The 25,661-nt window shown below is 42.3% G+C and overlaps 1 protein-coding gene across 1 annotated transcript in view; it reads left to right on the top strand.

Moving 5' to 3' along the window:
* The window catches only part of LOC126266746 (uncharacterized), a 145,046-nt gene that overhangs the window by 67,740 nt on the left and 51,645 nt on the right, over positions 1–25,661 (top strand). The window contains exon 8 of the mRNA XM_049971248.1: positions 11,337–11,684. Within this exon, the coding sequence (XP_049827205.1) occupies positions 11,337–11,684 (348 nt within the window). The remainder of the gene's footprint in view (positions 1–11,336; positions 11,685–25,661) is intronic.

Below are 25,661 nucleotides of genomic sequence, written 5' to 3' on the forward strand. Positions count from 1 at the left end.
TATGGACTATTGCAAGTTACAGAAAAAAATTAGAGCAATGATTTATAAACTTTAGAAAATATTTGTACTTGAATTCTGAAAAAACAACTTGGAGGAAATTGTGAATGAAGATATGAGTCCAATTAAGCTGTGCCTCAGAATATACATGAAGCACAGTCTTCATCCTGCAGCATTTCATCATCTTCAAGCTTCCTCTCTGTATTCCTTTTAGCACTCCTTGCTCCTTTGGTAACTTGAAGAGTGAATATTTCAGCTTCATGCACACATTGCCTGTCATACACAAGCAATTGATCTTCCATATTAGAGCCACATTTTATCCCTCCAGCATTGATACATATCACTACATCTAGTGCACCAACTTTTAATGTATTTAGTTGTACAAAAATATTCTTGGGTAATCTTCCCCTCATGTAATGGTTGAAACTTTCATTTGTATTCTGAGTGCCCCCATGAAGACATTTACTTAGCAAAACAGGGTCATTCAGGTCTCTAAAAATTGATTTTATTTCATTCATAACAGGCTCAGAAAGAGAATGCTTATGATGGTATATTTGACCACTTTCTTTTGGTTTTTGGTAACCACACCAAGAATCTGCTCATTTAGGGGCAAAGGCCATGAACAGGAAGGTCATCTGTGGACAACTTAAGAAAGTAGGTGGCCCTTACAGCTTTTCTCATTGCTGTAACATCATTCAGAGGTGCAGTTCATCTAATGGCCAGTCCATAATAACTCTGTAGGAGGTCTCTGTTTTTGTCAATCTGCCTCGGCAAGGCAGAGATTTTCCATCATATGGCAACTCTCCTTTAATTTATCTTCATGGCTTCCTCAATCTAACACCCATCCTCTTCTGCACATGTCCACAACACTCCCATTTTGTTACCAAGGTATCACCATAAACATTGAGCTCATTAATTTTATTGAAAGCTTTAGAGTTCCCCTCACCTAGGTACTTTGCATATCTAATGCTATAAACAGGCACTGACCTCTGAAAATTTTTTAGAGCTCCATCGCATTTCATACATCCACTGTAACCATCATAATTCTTAGAACACTGATGTTCAATATGTCCTTCAGTGTTACCATGGCAGTTGTGGCAGTACTTAGATAAGCACTCAACATCAACAATTTTTCCGTTCTCCAGAGAAGTAGCACTTACACCACCATTCAAGGAACTATGTCCTAGACATTGCCATGTCCCATCAGGTGCAACAGCAATGTCCCTGGTTCCATTAATATTTACAGTTTCTTCTACTGCATGTTTAATAGATTCTTTAGACACAACCGACCAGGCACCAAAAAGTATTTTTATGTACTTGCTGAACATACTGGAAGGAGAAGGAAGGTCCCTCAAGCCACATAATGTTTGAGCAGCCTTTGTTCCTTTTCCTATCGCACGCACTGAATACACTAACATCAAATTATTATATGAATTATGCACAATGTTCGAAGTCAGTTTTGAGGTAGATTTATTGCAGGATCTACTCGGAACAACTAATTTTGACACTAAACCCTTCCTACTACTTCGTTGTTCATTTATTTCCAGTCAGCCTACACCATCACATTATTTACATTTTGCCACTTCCTTTATCAAAGAAGATAAGATGCCCACATCAACAACAAAAAAATCCACTTCAAACAGCGTCATTGTGAACACACAAATTTCCATCACAAGGAGGTGTGCCATGTGGGAGTTTCTTCCCTGGAGAACTGATACATAGGTTACTTTCAACAGTGTGGCTTGCTTTGTTTGTGGACCGGTTACCATGGAATTTCCTTTTATTGAATTTCTTGATGTGTGGCATAGTTTGTATTTATTGCACACTGAAGGATATGTACTTCCACAAATATATGTAGCACTTGGGCAACAAACATTCAGTAACACGTGAGCAAACTGCTTCAGCAAAACAAAAGTAAATACTGGTGCATATAATCATTCACAGACACTAGAAACCTGCACTGTTACCAACTTATACAATGTATCATACGTATAATCACTGGAAACAAAGTTCAGTTCTTTTTGAAATAAAACTGCTTTCTGTAACAGAAATAAAGGGGGCATGGTGCCATACATGACCCAAACTTTAAAGTTTGGAATATATAGGTCATTTTTAATTTGAAACCTTATAATGTGTATATCAATGTAATCAGGAAATAAGTCATAAAAAAAATTTCGTTTTTTTTCCACCTTTTATGAGTAACCTGAATCTGTAAGATGTGTGGCGATTACTTTTGAATGGACGTATTTCATGATCTCTTTGTGATGGGTGTTGGGTTTTCATTTGATTGCTCCTCATATAACAAGGCTGCTTTCACATGTGGCCCTCTTTTGTAGCATAAGAAATGTCTGTGAGTGGATGATGCTAGGTGGTGATGAGAGTGTGTGTGGGATAGGTCTTGCACCTATGTTGACCATGAGCAAATGTGATCCATGGAGTGCAGGATTTGAATGAGGATAGACAAGGATATTCTATAGATTGGGTGTTTGTGGGACACTTATTTTGGTGAGGTGAATAGGATTTTGGGTAGCATATCCCACATATCAGGGCATGAAGAGAAGTACTCAGTTGAAGGACGTGATCGAGCTTTTTAAGACTGGCTGGTTTGTTGATAGTTAACAAATTTACTGTTGTCAGGTGAGGGGATGACATGGGAAACTTGTTTATGGGTGACCTGGATTGGTTATTGTTCGTCAATAAAGGCTCCAGTAAGGTTATCAGTATATTTTGACAACAGCTAGTCACTGGAGATGCAGTGCCCTGACAAAGTTGTAAGGAACACAGTTTTTGACATGGAGTGGGTGACAGCTGTCATAGTGGAGATACTGTTGGTTGGTGCACTTGATATGAACAGATGTCCTTATGTGGCCAGCTTAGAGGTAGAGAGGGACATCTGGGAATGTGGTTCATTGAGTTGAGAAGTAACAGATGAAGTGGATTTGGAAGTAGATGTAAAGGTTATTGAGTAAAAAAGCAGAGGTTGTCCTTGCCATGAGTCTGGATTGTGAAAATGTTGTCAATGAATTTGAAGCAGATGAGGGGCTTTAAGTGTCAACTGGATGATTCCTCCACATGGCGCATAAGGATGTTGTTGGAGGGTGATGCCATACAAGTGCCCACGGCAGTACCACAGAATTGTTTATAGATTCTGTTGTGGTTGGCAGGAGAGCCAACACAGGGTTACTAAAGGAGGCCTTAAATGCACGCGTTTTAGCTCGCGCAGGCTGGCGTGAGGTTTGGAACATGACAAGGGAATTAGAATTGAGAAAAACGGATGTAGCTGGTGGAATACTTAACTTTAATCTATTAATGACGAATGTCGCTCTTGACGATACATGGTTTACAATATCAATAGTACTGATAATGGCGCCTTGCTAGGTCGTAGCAAATAACGTAGCTGAAGGCTATGCTAACTATAGTATCGGCAAATGAGAGCGTAGCAATCAGTGAACCATCGCTAACAAAGTCGGCTGTACAACTGGGGTGAGTGCTAGGAAGTCTCTCTAGACCTGCCGTGTGGCGGCGCTCGGCCTGCAATCACTGATAGTGGCGAAACGCGGGTCTGGCGTATACTACCGGATCGCGGCCGATTTGAAGGCTACCACCTAGCAAGTGTGGTGTCTGGCGGTGACACCACATTCCTCCTGTGCAAATCGGTGTACGGTTGTGGCATAAGGCTACCGCCCGCCGTGGGGAGGACTCCATGTTGACGTATGCGACGAGGTGGGGAGCCTAACAACAGGCGAGGCTGTGCCACCCGCACCCTGCCATTTGGAGTGCGGGGAGCTAGGAAACGCCTGAAAACCTGCTCCAGGGTGCACGCCAACATGCGGTGTATGCGTAGAGAGACAGGAGGGGCCAAAGGGGCGACCTCCATCGGGCCGGGGTACACAACGGGCGAAGACGACATATGGTCCGGAGCGGGCAAGAGTTCCATGTCGGAGGAGAACTGGTCACAGGAAGCGATCGGCGGCCCCTGACCCAGGGAGGTGCCCGGCGGTTGCAGCGACGCGTCTACTGCGGGCGTCGGCGGCGGGAGAACAGGCGGCGGCACGTCGCCATGGGGCAAAATGGAAGGCAGCGTCGGTAACACCTGGGGCTGAGGCGAGCCAGTAGATGGGTCCCCGGGGCGCTGAACGGACGGCACCGTCGCTGAAAGCAGACGGCGAGCGGCAGATCCCGTGCGACGACAGAGGTGCAGCTGGTTGAGATGGCGGCGCACCTCACCAGAGGCCCCCAAAACCAGATACATAGCGCGTCCGAGGCAGCGAAGAATGCGCCCTTCGAGCCAACTCCGTGAACCTCGATAGTGGCGATAGTAGACAACATCGCCTGGACCAAAAGCAGGTGTCTGCTGTGGCACAGGAACTTGATCCGGCGGATGTAGCAAAGACATCAAGGTTCGATGATGACGAACGTGGAGCAACTCGGCCGGCGAGCGACCATCTCGGGGCTGGGAGCGATAAAAGGACAAAAAGAACAATAACGCGTCCTCCCGAGAATGTGACTCTTTCAACTTCAACATCTGTGACTTGAAAGTCCTGACCAATCGTTCAGCGGCAGCGTTTGACTGTGGCGAAACATCCAATGTTGAATACCATTGGCCTTGCAGAAAGACTGAAATTCTGCGGACATGAATTGTGGGCCATTGTCGGAAATAATTGTCTGTGGAAGACCTTCAATGCAAAAGATAGCGGACGGTGGCAGATGACGTCGTGGAACACATCCAAACAACAAAAGGAAAATTACTGAATGAATCTACCACAACCAACCATCGAACATTCCAGAATGGACCAGCAAAATCTATGTGTGAGCGTTGCCAAGGGGAAGTGGCTTTTGACCATGCAAAGAATTTCCACGGTGGTGCTGATTGTTGCTCGGCACACACCATGCAAGAACAACACATATTCGTAATTGCGGCATCGATTCCGAACCAAGTACAGTGCTGACGAGCAGGTTCTTTCGTTCTACTACACCCCAATGTCCTTGGTGAAGAAGCTGTAAGACAGAGGACTGTAACGAACATGGTACCACGACCCTGGACTGATCATTATCAGAACGCAACAGCAAAACACCACGTCATACAAAAAGTCTCTCCTTGACAGCAAAAAAAATCGGCGAACCAACGGGTCCCCGATCCGTGACTTTGACAAGGGCCGTTGTGTAGCAACAAAACGCAGAATGGGAGCAAGGACAGGGTCGGCAGCTGTGGCTATAGCTACACGACGAAAATCAATCGGAAACAATTTGACCACGTCATCGGTTTCCGCATCCATGAACATGCAAGCAAGTTCGGAGGAATCGAATGCCCTATCCTCAGCAACAGGCAAGCGGGACAATGAATCGGCATTTACATGCTTAGCAGTGGACCGATGAAAGATTTCGTAGCGGTACTGCGAGAGGAAAATAGACCAGCGAATGAATTTCTGCGCTGTACGTGGAGGTACAGGCTTGGTCGTAAAAAAGCGATGTCAAAGGTTTGTGGTCTGTGATTATGGTAAAGTTACGACCATACAAGAAATCGTGAAACTTCGTAACACCAAATACGAGAGCTAATGCTTCTTTCTCGATCTATGAATAATTTCTTTGAGCAGACAAGAGCAATTGGGACGCAAAGGCAATAGGGCGATCGTGCGGTTCATCTTTGTGCGCAAGCACAGCACCAATCCCGAAATCCGATGCATCCACCAGCAACAAAAGGGGCTTCTGGGGATCAAATGGTGTAAAGGAAGTATTGGAAAGCAACGCTGATGTCAACTGGCTAAAGGCGCGGTCACATTCCGTCGTCCAGACGAACGGAACACCCTTACGGCGTAAGTGATGAAGCGAAGCTGAAATGGAAGAGGCATGCGGTATATGACGGTGATAATAATTAATTTTTCCCAGCACACTCTATAGCTGCTTCAAATTCTGCGGTGATGGCAAGTCTTGTATGGCACGAAGGTGTGTGGAACAGGGATGTATACCTTGGGTATTGAGTACATGTCCCAAGTATGGCAAGTCCCGGGCAAAATACACACATTTGTCCTTCCGCAAGCGAAGGCCATTTTGTCGCAAGACCTGAAATAATGTTCAGAGATTGGCCAAATGTTCTTCTTCCGTCTTTTCAGAGATCACAGTATCGTCCAGATAATGTGCTGCAGTAGGGACTGACGGACAAACAGTTTGTAGATATTGCTGAAACAATGCACGGGCGGATGCACACCCGAATGGCAGTTGTTTGAATCAATACAAACCAAGATGCGTGTCAACTGCCAAAATGCGCTGGGATTCTTTGTCCACCGGTATTTGCAAGTACGCATCAGCGAGGTCCAACTTCGAAAAATATTTACCTGGGCACAGTTTGTCAAAAAGATATTCCGGGCGGGGTAAAGGAAAAGTTGCAATCACTAGTTGTGGATTCACTGTAGCCTTGAAGTACACACAAAGTCTCAACTTTCCGGAAGGTTTTGGCAAAATTACTAAGAGTGATGCCCAGAGAGAAGCCTGCACCACACATTCAATTATACCTTGTGATTCCAAATCGTCTAATGTTTTTGCGACCTCATCACGCAATGCGTGGGGAACATTGCACGCTCTGAAAAATTTCGGTTGCGCGTTTACTTTCAGTTCCAAATGTGCTTTATAGTTCTTAGCGCAATCGAGGCCCTGCGCAAAAATGTCTGCAAATTCTTCACACAGGCAAGAAACACTGTCTGAAGGCACAGTGTGGTTCACTGAGAGGACCTGATTTACTATAGACAAGTTAAACAACTGAAATAAATTGAAACCAAACAAGTTCACTGCAGAAGAAGAATGAAGGACGTAAAACGACACAAGTTTTGTTTGTCCTTTGTATGTTGCAAGAAGGCTGCACTGTCCTAACACAGGGATACCTTGACCCGAATAACTACTTAACTTAACATTTGCGGCACGCAACGGAGGTGTGCCCAGCAGTTTGTAAGTGTCTTGATTGATGAGTGAAACTGCAGCTCCGGTATCGAGCTGGAATGGTATCACTTTGCCGTTAATGTCCAAGTCTACAAAAAGTTTATTGTCCTGCTGACGACAAGAGCGACTGTCTCGTGCAACGTGAACTGACACTGGTACATAATCACTTGCGACTTGACGGGAGTCCCGATGATGTTGACGCACAATATTTTTGGGGCAAACACAGTCACTGTTAGAGAGAGTGGCACTGGGCAGAGTGGAATGAACTACATGAATTTCCATGGGCGAAGTTTCACGAGCCCGAGTATCCTTGGTTCGATTCCGATTGTGGCGCGAAGCAAAGGGCCTGGAATGGTTTTGAGCTTCCGATCTGAGCTTTTTCTGGCAAACACTGTGAACATGTCCTTTTTTATTACAATAAAAGCAAAATAGCTTGGCGTGATGGGCAATTCTCTCGCGAATGTTTAGTAGCACATCACGGGCATGATTTGATCACTGCATTAGCCTGCCGGCGCGGCACATGTGGCTGGGAGCCTGGCGGCAGCAGCGGGGCTGGGCACGACGGCTGTTTACTGCTCCGTGCAGCTCGCCCAGCGGGCTGGTTAACCTGATACACTTCTGGCGAAGTTTCAAATGATTCCTGAGCAAAGTCAAGTGTGTCCTGCCGATCCAATATGTCCATCACTTGTTGAAGGGAGTGATTGACTAGTTTCAAAATCTGTTCCCTTATACGAACATCAGAAACATTCTGTGCAATTGCATCACATATCATAGTATCTGAATAAGGGAGTCCACATTGACACTCAAAAGCACAATCCCTAGTAAGGCCTTGCAAGGTTGCAAACCACTCCCGATTAGTCTAACCTGCCGTACGTTTTGTACGAAATTAGGTATACCTTTTCACAACTACATTGACTGATACTTTGAAATATGCATCTAATGCAGACAAAATTTCTTCGTAGGACAGAGTTGCTACGTCGCGTCGGGGCAATCATTTGACTATCACACGGTACGTTTGCACCCCAATGGACGAAAGGAGAAAAGGCTGCCGCTCATTACCTTGAATTCTGTAGGCGGTGAGATGGAATCCAAATTGGCGTGACCACTCCGTCCAGCTTTCCAGTGCAGCATCAAAAGGTCGAAAAGTGGGTGCAACGGCGTGTTGTGGCTGCGTTAGCGGTGAAGCGGCTGCTGCCGCATCGTTTCGCATCGCACGTTGACCCTGGACTAGCTGTCCAAGGGCATCCAGTAAGGCCTGCGTCCGCTGATTCTGTAAGCGACAAAATTCGGACAGTACATCTGCAGATTGTGGCGAAGCCATTACACAAGTAAATCAGGGCAATTTAGATAAGAACACTTTTACTCTCGTCGCCAATATTGAGGTTGGCAGGAGAGCCGACACTGGGTTACTAAAGGAGGCAGAAATGCACGTGTTTTAGCTCACGCAGGCTGGCAAGAGGTCTGGAACGTGGCAAGGGAATTAGAATTGAGAAAAAAGGATGTAGCTGGTGGAATACTTAATTTTAATCCATTAATGATGAACGTCGCTCTTTATGGTACATGATTCACAATATCAATAGTACGGATACTGGCGCCTTGCTAGGTCGTAGCAAATAACGTAGCTGAAGGCTATGCTAACTATCGTCTCAGCAAATGAGAGCGTAGCAGTCAGTGAACCGTCGCTAGCAAAGTCGGCTGTACAACTGGGGCGAGTGCTAGGAAGTCTCTAGACCTGCCGTGTGGCAGACGCTTGGCCTGCAATCACTGATAGTGGCGACACGAGGGTCTGATGTATACTACCGGACTGCGGCCGATTTAAAGGCTACCACCTAGCAAGTGTGGTGTCTGGCGGTGACACCACAGATTTGGTCTTCAAAAGTGAAATAATTAAAGGTTAGGTTGTGGTTGACCAAAAGGATTAGGAAAGAGATGGTGGGTTTGGTACCAGGACGTTGTTGGGAAAGTGTGTGTTCCATGGTTACAAGGCTGTGGGCATGGGGGACGTTGGGGCATAGTATGTTGCATCCACAGTGACTGATAAGGAATCTATTGGTAACTTGGCAGGAACTCTTGAAAGCCAGTGTCTTAAATGTAGGATGGGAAGTTATGGACAATAGTACAGAGGTGTTGGTCAACAAAGGCTGAGGGTTGTTCTGAGAGTGCCTTGTTCCTAGCCTCAGTGAGATGACCAGTAGCAAACATGTGAGGTGGGCCCCTCTGTATCGTGTGATTACTAACAGCTTCTTTTCAATGTTGGCAGCTATGTGGTTTTTGTGCTCTTTGGGAATGATGTTGGACTCACTGGGGAGGGATTTAGGAAAGGAAGATGGTGCCTGGTTAGAAACAAGGAATTCCTGAAAATTTACCAGGGGATAACTGGATGGAAAGGGAGGAGGATTGTGGTTGGAAGGCGATTGCAACTGTTTTAAACAAGGTTCTGCATGAGATTTTGGTTGGGTTTTGTCAGTGGAGTGCGTGGCAAAAAACATTTCCATTGAGAGACCGAGTGAAGGGAAGAAATTCCTTTAAAAGTCTAGCGTGGTTGAAGTGTCTTCCATTTCGTACCCATTTTCCTTTGCTATCGTCTTTCTGTAGTTATTTAAAACTCATTCGTCTTTTCTTTATTACTTCATATGTCTATATTTTCTTCTCCACTACATTACCTGCTTCCAAATCGCACACCGGCCACCCTCTGTTGTACAGTTTTAAACATCTGCTGTTTTGACAAAGCTATTAAGTGCTGTAGTAAAACTCTCTGGAGTTCGATTCTTTTTTAAAATGGCATGTACATTATAGAGAGAGAGTTCTTATTGTCAATTCAGTTGATATGAGCTATAGTGTGTTGAGGTGATTTTGATGGGAAATTTGAAAATGTCTGATTATTCCCGTGTGGTGTGTGTGTGTGTGTGTGTGTGTGTGTGTGTGTGTGTGTGTGTGTGTGTTTTTCACACTGCTTTATAAAGCTAGCTAGTTATTTACTTTAATGTTCCATGGATCATTTTGTACGATAAATCATCATGATGTGGAACGAGTCATTTTACATAAATATTGCAAAGTAATTTGTACTCTAAACATCACCATATAATTACCCCCCCCCCCCCCCCCCAACATGAAAACAAGATACACAGATTGAGTTAACAATTCCTACTCACCAACTTTTACACATTACAAATTTAGAAATTCTTAAACAGTGTCGAAGTTTTTCAATTTATTTTACAATTTTACCTTGCTGTCTAACAGATGTTTGAAACCAATGGGTAAAAGGTCAAAAATTTGTGATTCAGCATTGTGCACTCCTTTCTGTGCTAAAGACAGCCTTTAATGTTGAGTAATGAATGTCATTTTTTTTCTGGTATAATAATTATGTAATGTGCTGTGAAGCATTAGTCAGAATACCAAACTTCTTAAACAGATGGTTACAAAATGATCATGGGTGAGCACGACATATTATTCTTGCAGGACATTTTTGGGCAATGAAGACCTTCTTTCTTAAAGATGAGTTACCCCCGAACATTATTCCACATGACATTACTAAATGAAAAGAAGCAGAATGTCAACTTACTGATTTCCGTCACCACAAAATTTTCTATTATTCTAACTGCAAATGTGACGAACTAAGTTGTTTTAGGAGTTACAAAATGTTTTTTTTTTCCAATTTAAATTCTCATCAATATGGACACCTAAGAATTTTTTGAAGTTCCCCCTTATGTATTATTTCATCACCATGTGTTACACTTATCAGTGGTCCCAGCGGTGTCAGGGATTTTCATCTGCCTCCAGATGACTGGGTGTTTGTGTTGTCCTCCTCATTTCGTCATCATTCATGAAAGTGGGGAGATTGGACTGAGCAAAGGTTGGACATTTGTACGGTCGCTGATGACCGTGCTGTTGAGCGCCCCACAAACTATACATCGTCATTGTCATCACCCCCACTTACCAATGGTGCAATACTCCTAGAGATGCAGAACTGAATATGATGTGTGTTTGTGTAATTCAGGGTGAGACCATTCACAGAAAACAAGTCAATGATACTTTTGAGAACTTTGTTCATCGTTTCTTCCATTTCTGTATGTATATTGGGAGTAATAAAAATACTGATGTCATCTGCAAAAAGAACTAATCCTGCTTGTTCTACATTAGACAGTAGATCATTTACGTATTTGAGAAACAGTAATGAACCTAAGATTGAGCCTTGAGAACCCCATACATGATTTCCTTCCTGTCAGACTTACGTCCCTGGATTTTATTGGCTGAATATTTATGGTTTATTTAAATGTAAATTGAGTAATGTCAGTATCCTAACATTTCTGTAGTTTGCTAAATTTACTCTAATTGTTAAATGTGCAGGAAATTTATGTATCTGAAAATAAGATATCAGAATTAAATTAAAAATGTGGTTTTGGTTTCAGGTAAAAAGCAATATTGTTAACTGTGAAATGCATGTGTCACAGTATGCAAGGCTTGTGGAAGAGTTAAATCGCAAAGTAGCTGCACAGAACGACGAAATTAGTAAACTAAAAGAACAATTGAAATCAAATGTAGTAAGTGAAAGAAGGTCTACAGAGAAAACTGAGAGTGATGAGATACATCACTGGAGGAAAAAATTAAGAGAAATGTATAAAATTAAAAAGAAGCTCAATAGTGAAATCCTCTTAGCAGAAATGAAGAGAAAAATACTTAAATGGAGAGCATACATTAAAGAACAAGCTGCTACTCGTGTCGAAGTTCTTTGTTATGACAGTGAACAGCTTAAACAGGTGAGTTATCATAAGCTAGTATTTGAGACATATTTTATTATGAGTGTTTTCTCAGTAGATTTCTTCTGAGTTATATTTTTATGCATACTTATAAGATTTGACTTTTATGCTTTTTCCTGTTTGTATTAGAAATAACTGATGCAGATTTGTTGAACTGGAAACGAGACATTCATTTTTGTATTATAAATGCAAATATCTTCAATTTGTAATTAAAAAAATGGAATTAGAGCGTATTGATTTGTAATCTCCACAAAGGTAATCTGAGAAGATTTCAGTGTTTAAAACTGACTCTGCAGCCTTAGTCTACAGTCAGTAATTTCTTGAGAAATAACCATCTGTCTCGTTAGTACTACAGAACTCAGTGCGACTCTGTAAATATTGGATGCCACGAGTGTACATCATTTGTGGGACAATGTAAACTGTCACATCCTCACTACAAGTAGTCAGCATTATAAAAATTGCTATTTCAAAGTTTATTAATTTATGAATAAAGAGGATCTGTTTCTGTAGCATTCCTAGTCTTCAATTCAATATAGTATCATAATTGCAAAATTGTCATCCTAGATACTAGATTGTGATGTCACATACTTTCGAATTTTATCATCATGAAGCTGCAGTTTAATATTATTTTTTGTGTGGTGTATATTTTTGCTTCTGCTCATATATGATGATTAAAAATGCACTGATAGGATTTCTTGACTATAGGGCTGTGGAAATAAATTGCTCTGCAGATTTGTTCACTATAAGGCTGTGAAAATATGTTGCTGCACTCTGCTCTGCATCATATTTTGCTAAGTTTGCTGCACAAGTACTGTTGTGGAAAAGTTGAAAACAATAAAAAGTGGAAAAATGATTTATTTTGCTTGTTATTTACTGTCTGCAAATTTTCTACGTTCTTTTCTGTGGGAAACAAGCTTCAGGTCATTACTGTTAGCTCTGAAGCCAGATGGGGTGTTTAGCTTAATGCACAAGTTTGCTAGTGTCAAAATAACCATTGCAAGATGTTGAGTCGCAATGGATGAGGGTGGGGAGGGGGTTGGATAGTAGGGTAGAGGTGGGGACAGTAAATTGCTGCTGGGAGCATGCAGTCAGGAGGTTAGCGGGAAGGTGGGGGAGAGGGGTTGGTGGAAAAGGAGAGAAGTAAAAAGACTGGGTGCATTGGTGCAATATAGGACTGTGTACTGCTGGGATGAGAACATGGATGGGTTAGGTGGGTGAGGACAATAATTAGCAAATGTTCAGGGCAGGAGGATTACAGGAATGTAGGATATATTGCAGGGCGAGTTCCCTTGTGCGCATTTCAGAAAAGCTGGTGTTGGTGGGAAGTATCCAGATGGCACAGCCTGTGAAGCAGTCATTGAAACGAAGGACATTTTGTTGGGTGGCATGCTCCACAACAGGGTGCTCCAGTTGTTTCTCGGCCATAGTTTGTCAGTGGCCATTCATGCGGACAGACAGCTTGTTGGTTGTCATGTTCACATAGAATGCAGCACAGTAGTTGCAGCTTAGTCTGTAGACCACAGGACTGATTTCACATGTGCCCTGCCTTCGATGGCATAGGTGATGGTTGTAACTGGGCAGGAGTTGGTGGTGATGGGAGGATGTGTGGGACAGGTCTTGCATCTAGATCCTACCCACTATACTTCTCGCTCCTCCCACAGTGGTATTCTGCTGCCTGCCAAACCTACACAATATCCTTTTCCATCCCTACACCCCAGGGAATGAACTGGCTGACTGTTTAGTTAGAGAAGCAGATACATAACCCCCATTTTCTTTCCTGATTCCAGCTGTAGATATGTGTCAAATCTCTCTTTGCTCAAATGTGGAATGCCATCTGGTGCACTACTGCTCATAGTAGTAAACTCTGCACAATCAAGGATTCTACTGCAGTTTGGCGCTTTCCCTTCCACTCCCCTCGGAAGGAGTAAACTGTTTTATGCCGTTTACACATTAGTCATACCTGGCTCACCCGTTGTTTCCTCGTACATAATGTCCCACCTCCAAATGTGGTTGGGAACCAGACTGACGATATCTCACATTGGTGGAATGTTCCCTTCTTTTGGTCCTTTGTGTTGAGTATAATCTTGCTGATTCCTTAAATTTGTATTAGCAGACGATCCACAGATGGTTGAACTGGCCCTTGGTTTCCTCTGTGAAAGTGGTTTTCGTTTTCAGATATAAGGTTGTGCTTTAGTCTTGGAGCAGGGGTGCAGGGGCAGGGTGGTTGTGGTTTGGACTTCTTTTACAGTCTTCTCGGTCTGTGACACCATGACCGCAACCCCCACCCCCACCTCTTATGCCTTTACTGTGTGTGTTTAATGATCATTATTTTATAATTTGACTCCTTTCACTGGATCCATCCACTTTTAGCAGGCCCTCTTTCTTATGTGACTCACTTTGGAATTGCAGGACTGACGACATTGCCGTTTGGTCCCATAACCCATCTCAATTAATCAGTCAATCAATCATCCCTACACAACCCATGCTCCCAACCCCCTTGCATCATGGCTCATTTCCCTGTAATAGACTTGCATGCGAGATCTGTTGCAGCTCTACCATCACCTTTGCCAGTCCATTCACAAACATCACCAATTCCCATTAAAGACAGGGCTGCCTGCAAAACCAGTCATGTGATCTAAAAGCTGAGCTGCAACCAGTGTACTGCCTTCTACATAGACATGGAAACAAACAAGCTGTCAGCATGAATGCCTTTCAGATAAAATGCATTTAGTTGAGCACAATCTGGGCTTCAAATTAACATCATCATCACTTAGCTGAATGTATTCTTTAATATATTTTTAATTGTTCAAAGTTATCAGACACAAATTTAAAAAAACTCAATTTTTGAACAGAAGTTTTTCAAAGAAAGATTAATTTCTCAGCTTTAATATTTTTACTGCTATTACTCTGTATATTATAGTTACTTTTTATAGAGTATCAATGGTGAGCAGCTTACACTTAAAAAAATACACTATTTTAAAAAAAATTATTTTTCAATTTTGTGGCCTGCAATATCTTTGGGGGACCAGATAAAAATCAGAAAATTTCACAGTTAATACATCTTTATGATACCAAACTTCAGTATAAATTTCAACGTTGAGATTCAATTGGAAGTTACAGATAAGATTACAAATGTGAAAAAAAAAAAAAAATTATCATCTACATCTACATACATACTCCGCAACCCACCATAAGGTGCGTGGCGGAGGGTACCTCATACCACAACTAGCATCTTCTCTCCCTGTTCCACTCCCAAACAGAAAGAGGGAAAAATGACTGCCTATATGCCTCTGTACGAGCCCTAATCTCTCTTATCTTATCTTTGTGGTCTTTCCATGGAATGTAAGTTGGTGGCATTAAAACTGTACTGCAGTCAGCCTCAAATGCTGGTTCTCTAGATTTCCTCAGTAGCGATTAGCGAAAAGAATGCCTCCTTTCCTCTAGAGACTCCCACCCGAGTTCCTGAAGCATTTCCGTAACACTCATGTGATGATCAAACCTACCAGTAACAAATCTAGCAGCCCGCCTCTGAATTGCTTTTATGTCCTCTCTCAATCCGACCTGACAGGGATCCCAAAGGCTCTAGCAGTACTCAAGAATAGGTCGTATTGGTGTTTTATAAGTGATCTACTTCACAGATAACCACATTTTCCCAAAATTCTACCAATGAACTGAAGAAAACTATCCACCTTCCCCCACAACTGCCATTACATGCTTGTCCCTTTTCATATCGCTCTGCAATGTTACGCCCAAATATTTTTATTGATGTGACTGTGTCAAGCGATACACTACTAATGAAGTGTTCAAACATTACATGATTCTTTTTCCTAGTCATCTGCATTAATTTACATTTATCTATATTTAGAGTTAGCTACCATTCTTTACACCAATCGCAAATCCTGTCAGTCATCTTGTATTCTCTTACAGTCACTCAGCAACAACACCTTCCCGTACACCACAGCATCATCTGCAAACAGCCGCACATTGCTATCCGCTCTATTCAAAAGGTCATTTATATAGATAGAAAAAAACAGTGTACCTACCACACTTCCCTGGGGCACTCCAGATGATACCCTCACCTCCCATGAACACTCACCATTGAGGACAATGTACTGGGATCTATTACTCAAGAAGTCTTGGAGCCACTCACGTACTTGGGAACCAATCCCATATGCTCGTACCTTAGTTAGGAGTCTGCAGTGGGGCACTGAGGCAAATGCTTTCCGGAAGTCAAGGAACATGGCATCCATCTGATGCCCTTCATCCATGGTTCGCAAGATATCATGTGAAAAAAGGCCAAGTTGTGGTTCGCAGGAGTGATGCTTTCTAAAGGCGTGCTGATGCATGGCCAGCAACTTCTCTGTCTCATGGAAATTCATTGTATTCAAACTGACAATATGTTCGAGAATCCTGCAACAAACCGATGTTAAGGATATTGGTCTGTAATTTTGAGGATCAGTCCTTCTACCCGTCTTATACACAGGCGTCACCTGCACTTTTTTCCAGTCACTCAGGGCTTACGTTGGGCAAGAGATTCGCGATAAATGCAAGCTAAGTAAGGAGCCAGTGCAGTAGAGTACTCCGTGTAAAACCGAATTGGAATCCCATCAGGACTGAAAATTTATTTATTTTCAACCCATTCAGCTGCTTCACAACCCCAGGGATGTCTATCACTATGTCCTCCATATGGGAATTTGTACAAGACTCAAATAGCAGTATGTTTGTATGATCCCCCTGCGCGAAAGATTTCTCGAATGCTAAATTTAAAATTTCAGCTTTCGTTTTGCTATCTTCCGTTGCCAGGCCAGACTGATCAGTGAGTGACTGGATATAAGCCTTTGACCCGCTTACCGATTTTATGTAAGATCAGAATTTCCTTGGGTTTTCAGAAAGATCTTTTGCTAAGGTACGTCGGTGGTAATGGTTGCATGCTTTGCGCATCGCTCTTTTTACAGCAGCACGAATCACTACTAACTTTTGCCTGTCCTCATTCTCCCGATCTTTCTTTTAGCGCAAGTGCAACTGCCTTTGCTTCCTGAGCATTCTCCGAATTGCACTGTTAAACCACAGTGGGTCTTTTCCGTCCGTAACCCACTTTCAGCACATACTTGTCGAATGTGTGATTTACTATGTGTTTAAAATTTGCCCATTATTTTTCCACTTCCATCATACCGGAAGTAAATTAAGTTGATTCATTTACTAAGTGGGATGCTAACAACTGCTTATCTGCTCTTTATAGTAAGAACTCTCTCCTAGCCTTCTTCACCGACTTTTTAACTTTCATAACCATAGTCGTAATGACATCACGATCACTAATCCCAGTCTCAACACTGACACTGTCGATAAGGTCTGGTCTGTTTGTGGCTACCAGATCTAAAATATTTCCATTACGCGTTGGCTGTCAATTTAGCTGCTCAAGACACTTTTTGGATAATGTGTTCAAAAATAATTCACACGACGGTTTGTCTGTACTACCTTACTGAACCCATAGACATCCCAGTCTATACTAGGTAGGTTGAAGTCCCCTCCGACTAATACGGCATGATCTGGGTACGTCTGCGATACAGAATGTAGACTCCCTTTGAATGATTCTAGAATTGTCACGGTGGAACCTGGTGGCCGGTAATAACACTCAACAATTAAGTTTATTTCCCCTAGCCCTGTTAAATGTGTTCAGATAACTTCACAATTACACTCTACTTCAACCTCAGTAGATACAATATTTTTGTCAAGTGCAATGAAGACACCACCACCACCTACAGGGTCTAATCTGTCTTTCTGATACACGTTCCAACCCTCACTAAATATTTCAGGACTTCCTATCTCAGGGTTCAGCCAGATCTCAGTCCTGAGAATAATTTGCGCACCACACGCTTCCTGGAGGGCAGTAAATTCTGGAACTTTATTCAGAACACTCTGGAAAGTTACTGCTAATATCTTGATAGCTGAAGTGTCTTTACACTGAGCATATCAGCTGGTGAGTGTTCATCAGGACACCTTGCACTACTGCCTAGCCTAAAAAAAAAAAAAACCATTTGCACGACACAAGTATTCTGCTACCCGAGAAGTCGCTTACTTTGTGTAGTGTACCCCTGTCCTATCTAGGGGCGTCCTACAATTCCCCACCCAATAGGGCAAGTCTAGAAATCTGCAGCCAAGACAGTCAGAGTTGACGAAGCCTCTGGTTGAGACCCTCCACTTGGCTCCAAACCAAAGGACCCCGATCCACTCTTGGAATGATGCTGCAAATAGAGAGCTCTGCTTGCACCCCACGTGCGAGGCCAGCGGTCTTCACCAAATCCGCCAGCCGCCTGTACGAACTGAGGATCGCCTCAGAACCCGTGACAGGTATCATTGGTGCCGACGTAAGCAGCTACTTGCTGACGATTGCACCCTGTACGCTCGATAGCTGCAGGCACAACAGCCTCCACGTCTTGGATGAGACCCCCGGCAGACAAACTGAGTGCACGTTGGAATTCTTTCCAGCCCTGTACGCTATTTCTCTAAGAGGCTCCATCACCCGCCTAACGTTGGAGCTCCCAATAACCAGCAAGCCTTTGCCCCTGCGTACCTGCTCGGGCCCTGCTGAAGAAGTGGCCACCTGCCCACTGACAGGACGAATGGCCGAGGCCAGCCGGACAGCCTCCACATTACCCTCCGCCCCGAGAGACGCGAACCCATTGCAGTCCGCCACTCACCCTGAGGTAGACTAGAAGATGTCTCCGCGGCTGAGTTAGCGGACGCAGCAAGCGATACCTGGGGTGCCTCAAGCGACACACCAGACCCTCCGCTGTCACTGCACCTCGAGGCAGCAGCCTGAAGGCGATTGACCGGGCCAGTTCCTCCTGTGCCCGCACACAGCACGCACACAACCTATCCATCCTACTGCTAAATCTAACAACTCCGCAAATTTATACTCTATGGCTATCAGTCGGCAATATTACTCCTCTCAAATACGAGAATACACAAGGATTTTATGTAATTAAATATGCAAGCTCACAAACGCTCTGAAAGAAATACAGAATCGAACTACAAAACAAATATGAAAGCTAAATATGCAACTCGCTAATGCACTGATATTTCACCAGCGGCTGCTCAAGGCTCACTGCCCCAGGACAGGCCTCAGACAGAGTTGTCGTGATTCATCAATGGTTAACATTTCTGTGGAATCTGCACCTCCGGTCGTGCCTCACTGCAGATCAGAGTCGTCCCTTCATGCCTACAGTGTTTTACCACTAACGACTGAGACACATACTTGCAACATAGTGAAATGATGTTGCAGATTGTGCAAGTTATGGGTATTTCATTGCAGCGATCATTGAGCTACACCAGAAATACTCATTCTGCTCCAACCATTGGCCCTTGTGTCGTACTATTTCTCTGAATATCTGACTCAGACAATTCGGTATGTCCAGAGCAAACATGCAGGAAGCTTAAAACAAGATATTCTAAACACCTCAGAGCTGTAAAAAGTAACAGCTCCCATAGCACATTAGGTAATTACTTAATAGCTTAAAAGTATCGCCCAACTAAAATTGAAACAGATTTAAAAGTACTAATATCCAGCCAAAGCCTCTATTATAAATTTAAAATAGAAGAAAGCTTCCATATAGACGACATAAGCAGGAGGAAAACGGATTATAAATCATAACGTTACATTACACTACACTACACTACACTATACTATACTATACTATACTATGTAATGGCACACTATTTAACACACTAAAAAATCTGTATGGAAAAGATGCTCAGATGTGTTTCCTCTTGAATCTTTCTTTTGCCATTGCAATTCTTTTCCTAATTTCTGTTTAGCAGTACATATCATCCATTATTACACTTCCCAAGTAATTGAAGTTATTCACTTGATCTATTTTCTTCTCTTTCCTCCAATTATCATGCTTTTCATTTTCTTCTTGTTAATCTTCATTCCATACTCTTCTAATTTTGTGTTTAGATCATCTAACATTTGTTTGATCTCTCTTGCACTCTATGCCATCACAAGAAGCCTCTTCGGACCTCTATAAAAATATATGTAGCATAATAGATGTACCTGAAATTCAGCAACAAAAGAACTGTATCAAATTAGTCATAAAAGTAACTCATAATGATTAGAGTTGGCAATTAAAATTGAAATTCCAAGAGAAATAAAAAATAATGAAATTTTATTTATTATGCATGCACAGTATGAGTAAGAAAACATGACTTGTAGGCAATTTGGGTGTGTACATCATATGAAATTTAGTACTTAGAGCTGGAATCTCTGGCATCACCAACTACGGGTTTAACCCAGCAGAATTTAAAGTCAGATTGAGCTTGAATGACGTTATTCCATGCTGCAACTTTTGGCAGAATTTATGAGTTGTGATTGCTGGTGATAAAATGGAAATGTCGTGTGGCTAGGGCCTTCCGTCGGGTAGACCATTTGCCTGTGTAAGTCTTTGAGTTGACGCCACTTCGGCGATGTGCGTGTCAATGGGGATGAAATGATGATAAGGATAACACAACACCCAGTCCCTGAGCGGAGAAAATCTCCTACCCAGCCGGGAATTGAATACGGACCGTTAGGCACGACATTCCGTCGTGCTGACCACTCAGCTACCAGGGGCGGACATCGCTGGTGATTATTGACATCTGTTCTACTAGCAACCTACGGCCATATGTTTTCAGTGGTAGGGAGATCTGGAGAACACGGTGGCAAAGGCATTACCACCACCACCACCACCACCACCACCACGAACAGCAGCAGCCCTGCAGTAAGGCAGTGTTGGGTATCTTTTGGAGCCTCTATACAGGGAACTGTCCTCATGATGTAGATTTCCTTTAGTCAGTTGTGTGTACAACAATGGTCACACTGCTGACAGCCTGTGGTGCTAGACATCATTGCACTGTCGGTGTGGACACTTTATTGCTCCAAGCAGTACAGTTTCCTGATTCAATATACAGGTATGTGTTGTGGCTTTACAGTCTTGCATTGTTGGACAAACTGTGTCTGTCCTTTTGGGTGCTAGGCATGTGGTCCTGCTGAGCTACATCACATTGTGTGTGGCCTTCATGAACCCATCGTTTTCATATTGTCATGACGGTTGTGGGATCCTGACCAATACAAGCAGCAGTAGTATGGAATGATATAACTACAATCTCGATTCCAGGATATTGATGCTGTTGAATTTCAGCAAACGGTGACACACTTCACTTTTTTATAAGACATGTTATCTGATCTTCTCATAACCAGTCAAAATAAAAAAATGATTTCTGAATAAGAAACCCGCTGTATAATCTGTCCTTCCAAACAGAATAGGTAAGCTTTCACGGCCCGTATTGTCTTCACTTAAAACTTCCGGGCTGATAGGCCGTGGTCGATGTATAAAACTCTCCCCTGACGTTTCATCTCTGACAGCGGGAGACCTCCTCAGAGGTACAGTACTGTTACTCATACCTACATTGTGCAGTTGCACTGAAAAGCTAATCATTTCCATATCCAAGCATTTAGTAACGTGGTTCTCCCCCACCCCTCTCCCATCCCACTTTAATGTTGCAAAAAATAATGGCCAACTGTGTATATTAAGTGTGATAACCACTAACTGGATAATGGTGGCTAATCTTAGCATAGAATGAACATACTGCGAAAGATTTGTATGAGGGTTTTCTTCCATGGGGGATGTATGGTGCGCACAAAGTCGTTGTTCCCTTTTAAGCGGAAGACAAATGCCTACATGCTATAAACTAAATGTACATACGTTCTCTACTAACCACCATATAGTGCGTATTGGAGGATACAGTGCGCCACTACTGGTCCTGTGCCACTTGCAAATAGAGAGAGGGGAAAAACTGCCTATATGCCTCCAACAAGCCCTAATTTATATGAACTTGTCTTGTGGTTCTTATGTGAAATGTATCAGTCAGATGCAAATATCAGTTCCCCAAATTTTCTCAGTAGTCTTTTGCAGAAAAAAAATCTGTATTTTGTTCAGAAATTCCCATCAGTGTTCACAAAGCATCTCCATAAAACTCACATGTTGATAAAATCCACTGGTAACAAATCTAGCAGCAAGTCTCTGAATTTTTTCAATGCCTTCCGTAAGTCTGACCTGGTGGGCATCCCAAACACTCGAGCAGTACTCAAAAATGGGTCGCACTAGTGTTACATATGCGGTCTTCTTTACAGGGGAGCTATGCTTTCGTATAATTCTCTGAAAAAACCAGAGTTGGCCTTTTTCTTTCCCTCCTTCCAGATTATCTTCTGAAACATGCAGCAGTTTTCTCCTGATCTCCATTGGAAGCTGAGCTCTGATGATTATCATCACAATGTGATCTATTAGTTAATACCGGTATCTTGCTTTAGTCAAATATTTTTCAAATTATCTCCTTAAGTTTCCTTTTTGGTAAGAGAAGGTTCTGTGTTATGTACTTCTTTCTTCAATCTCTCCTGAATGCCTCTTGACCAATATCTATTGAGGAATGCCTTCTCAAATTCTTTGTAGGTGTGACACTTGTCTATTACATCAGTCACCACAGGCTACCATCACCTTGGATGTAACCTGATAAATATTTGATTTTCTGTCAATCAGACCGAGCTTGTGGTAACACTCCTCTGAATCGTTCGATAAATGTGATGGGATTTAATGTCTTCTTTTCTGGAAAAAATATTTGGGGTTGCCTATGCTTTAACATTTTTTCTTCCATGATAGATTTGGTATAATCACTAGTGGGTGACATACTTCCATACATCTGTTCTTTTGGGCTTGTATCTGGGCACTACACATCAACCTCATAATTATACATCGAGCCCTGATTTCTACCTCTAGATCTCCACTCTGGGCTGGCTTCCTTTCTGCTGTAGCCACCGCCCGCAGTTCTTCTATCCTTTGACTGCGTGTTTTAAAAGTCTGCGTAACTTCTCCATTCCATCTTTGGAACTCGGTTCCTATGTGCTTGCGAACTTCCTTTAACTTTTGATCTGTTTGGCGAGGTAGAGGTAGGCCTTCACTCACTATATTCTCTACCACCTCCTTGATACCTTTATTAACAGACAATATCACTTGCTGTTCCTTAGTCACCACACAGTAGTCTAATCATAGATTAAACTGCTGGGTTTTTCTTGGAACTTTTGTTCCATTCATTCTTCACATCCAGATGCTTTTCTTCAGGCCAGGTTTTGTACCTCTACTCCTACCATTTGTTCTCCCCCTGCATGGTTTCAATGTTACTTGTTTATTTTGATCAGGAATTGTTTGTGGGTTTGCTTCATGTTGTTTATTTTTTTTCTTGGTTTGTCTCTTCATTTGTCAAAGTACTCACATCGGCTAATACTTTAACAGAATCTTCCCTTATGGGCAGTTCGTTCACTTTATTGGTTATACCTTTTACTTTCTCAGTTAACTCTGCCTGTTCTGTATCTAAATTGCTCAGTGCTGGTCAGATTTGTTACTTTAGCCACTACATTTGCCTGTTCTGTAGCTATGGCTACCAATCAACAAAAAAACACAAATCACTCTGCATATACTAAAACGTATGATAACTAAATATACAAATATTCCTAACCCAGTCATTATCAACAAAGACCCGATTAATGTGTGCAATGAGTTAGCATGTCATCTTTGTGCTTGCCTTAACTGCAGAGTAGAACCTCATGAAGTTCATATGTGATGGACCTGTATTGTCATGGCTGTCTGATGTCAGATGTAGCTCACATAAAATGATTCCATCAGTCGTACATGAAATTACATGAGGCACAATGTCAGTACATATACATAACATAAAATACACATTTATCACAACAAATCGCAGTATGTACAATAAATACATATAACTGAATGATCGTGTATTAATCTGGTTTTGGTCATGAAATACTGGACAGCGTCTGTTTCACTCCTCCTAGGTCCTGTCATGTTTTAGCCATTTTTATAATATTGTGGCTCAAAAGAAGAAATTAATGCTCTTAAGATGGTAATATTAAACTCGTTATTGAACTAGTGCGTGTAGTGTCTGTTTGTGTATGAAGGACAATACCAATTTCCATAGTGGCATTGACTACTCCCACAGCATACGCAATTTCATACATGTAGACAACTTACTCTCATGGTGTAGAAGCAGCAGCAGCCGACTCTGGCAGTTGCCTGTAAAATGCTTGAAATGTAAGAGAAAGAAAACTTCTGTAGGTTCTTCTTGAATTGGGATACTGCCGTTTGCATTTGGTCATTTGATTATTGTCTGCAAGTGAAATGAGTTTGTTTTAGCAGAGAAAACTTTCTCTTTTTGACTGTGCTATTGAAGCAGGTTCTACAGCAAACACCGAGCACCAAATGTTCTAAGTCCTATATGAGCTTGTTGTACATTACAGTTCATCACAGAATCTTTTGATCTAAACTAAATACTTGAAATTACCTTTTAAGTGCGCCAGACTGTACTATGGCTGTCACTAAACTCCACATTAACGTATCACTTTTGTACATTTTTCTTGAATAACTAGAAAACCGTACCCTCCAGCAAAAATGTGTTACAGTACAAAATTAAACTATATTAAATTTTCTACAAAAAAGGCCGTATTCATTTTTTCTCTAGATCTAATGGTTTGTGTGAAGAGAGCACAAGAATGTTGGAAAAACTCACTCGTTACGCATGCGCTGTAGCTTACATAGTTTTTGTAGGTCATTTGAGGTAGCAGGTTGAGACTAACAGTTTGATATGGGACACTTGTGGTCTATCAATTCGGGAAACTACCTCAAATTGGGGGATTTTTGTGGTTTCTTCAAGGAACCAAGACTGCAGTGCTCCTTGGCAGGCCAGAGGCCATGGTTGACGAGTTTCAGGAACTGCAATTGTCTCGCAGCAAGTACATTGTAGAGTTTGGCGTTTTGTAGACATTTTATTTATTCTAGTACATTTTGGCACTTGGACCATAATTTATACATTAGAAAGTATCGACGGTAAGAAGATAACTGTGTGTCAGTCACTGGCGGCCTGTACACCATGTACTGATGTGTCTGAAAAGAAAAATCGCACTAAAACTGTAAAAATAGATATAACACAGTGACTAATAACATACGTGACAATGACGAACATTGTAGAACAACATTTTATTGGTGGTCACATATAGTGTTGGTTTGCACAGCTCTTCCCTGCCTTATACACTTCTTTCAAGAGGCCTACTTTTTTCTGATGTTATTTCTGAAATCAGTGAAGGTATTTTAAATCTGTTTTCAGACTCAAAGGAAATGCGTATTTTTGTCACAAATGCATTTAGTTTTATTGAAATAAAATAACAGTGGCCTTAATGGAACGCACATACTGTTTTTCTTGCTTTCTCCATCTAAAAACAGTTAATTACAAAAGATGTTGAGGTTAGTACTTAATATTTATGCTCACATGAGGGTGAAATCTACTATGTGACCCCAGCCATAGCAACGTCTTTTCCTTTCTGTGTTGCATGTCTATCCTCTTGCTATTCTTTTTCCCCTCCCTTGGAGAACATGTCTGGGGTGTTTTTTGAATGTTCCACACTATTTGTATCTGACATAAGAACAGTCACACCTCTGCTTTTCATTCCTGTCTCCATTCACCTTCTCCTATCTTTCCTTTGCTTTGGTGTTTGAGGCTCCTCTTTTTCTTCTTCCTCCGTGTGTGCTCCTGAAGGCTGGTCCAAGCGTCTGACATGTAACAGGTGACTGGGTAATACATAATTCCCAGCCACAGGTTGACAGATAGGGTTCGCGTGTACCCCCTAGGTACAGGCCAGGTCAGGCCCAGGGAGGGGTGATTGCCTGAGCTGCTTCCTCTCCAAATTGCTGATTGGTTACTGTGTCAAGTGTTCGGGAGGTGTAACCTGAGGTGTTAACTGTGATACAAGGGGTCCATCCCCTTGTCAAGGGGCCCCCCAGTTGGAGGGAGTGCACCATCACAGACGCTGGCAATCATTGGAGACTTTCTCATAATCAGCCAATCGTCTTCACAATCAGCTGTTTACAAAACGTAAAC

This window comes from Schistocerca gregaria, chromosome 4 (assembly GCF_023897955.1).
Source record: "Schistocerca gregaria isolate iqSchGreg1 chromosome 4, iqSchGreg1.2, whole genome shotgun sequence".
Classification (NCBI taxonomy): Eukaryota; Metazoa; Arthropoda; class Insecta; order Orthoptera; family Acrididae; genus Schistocerca; species Schistocerca gregaria.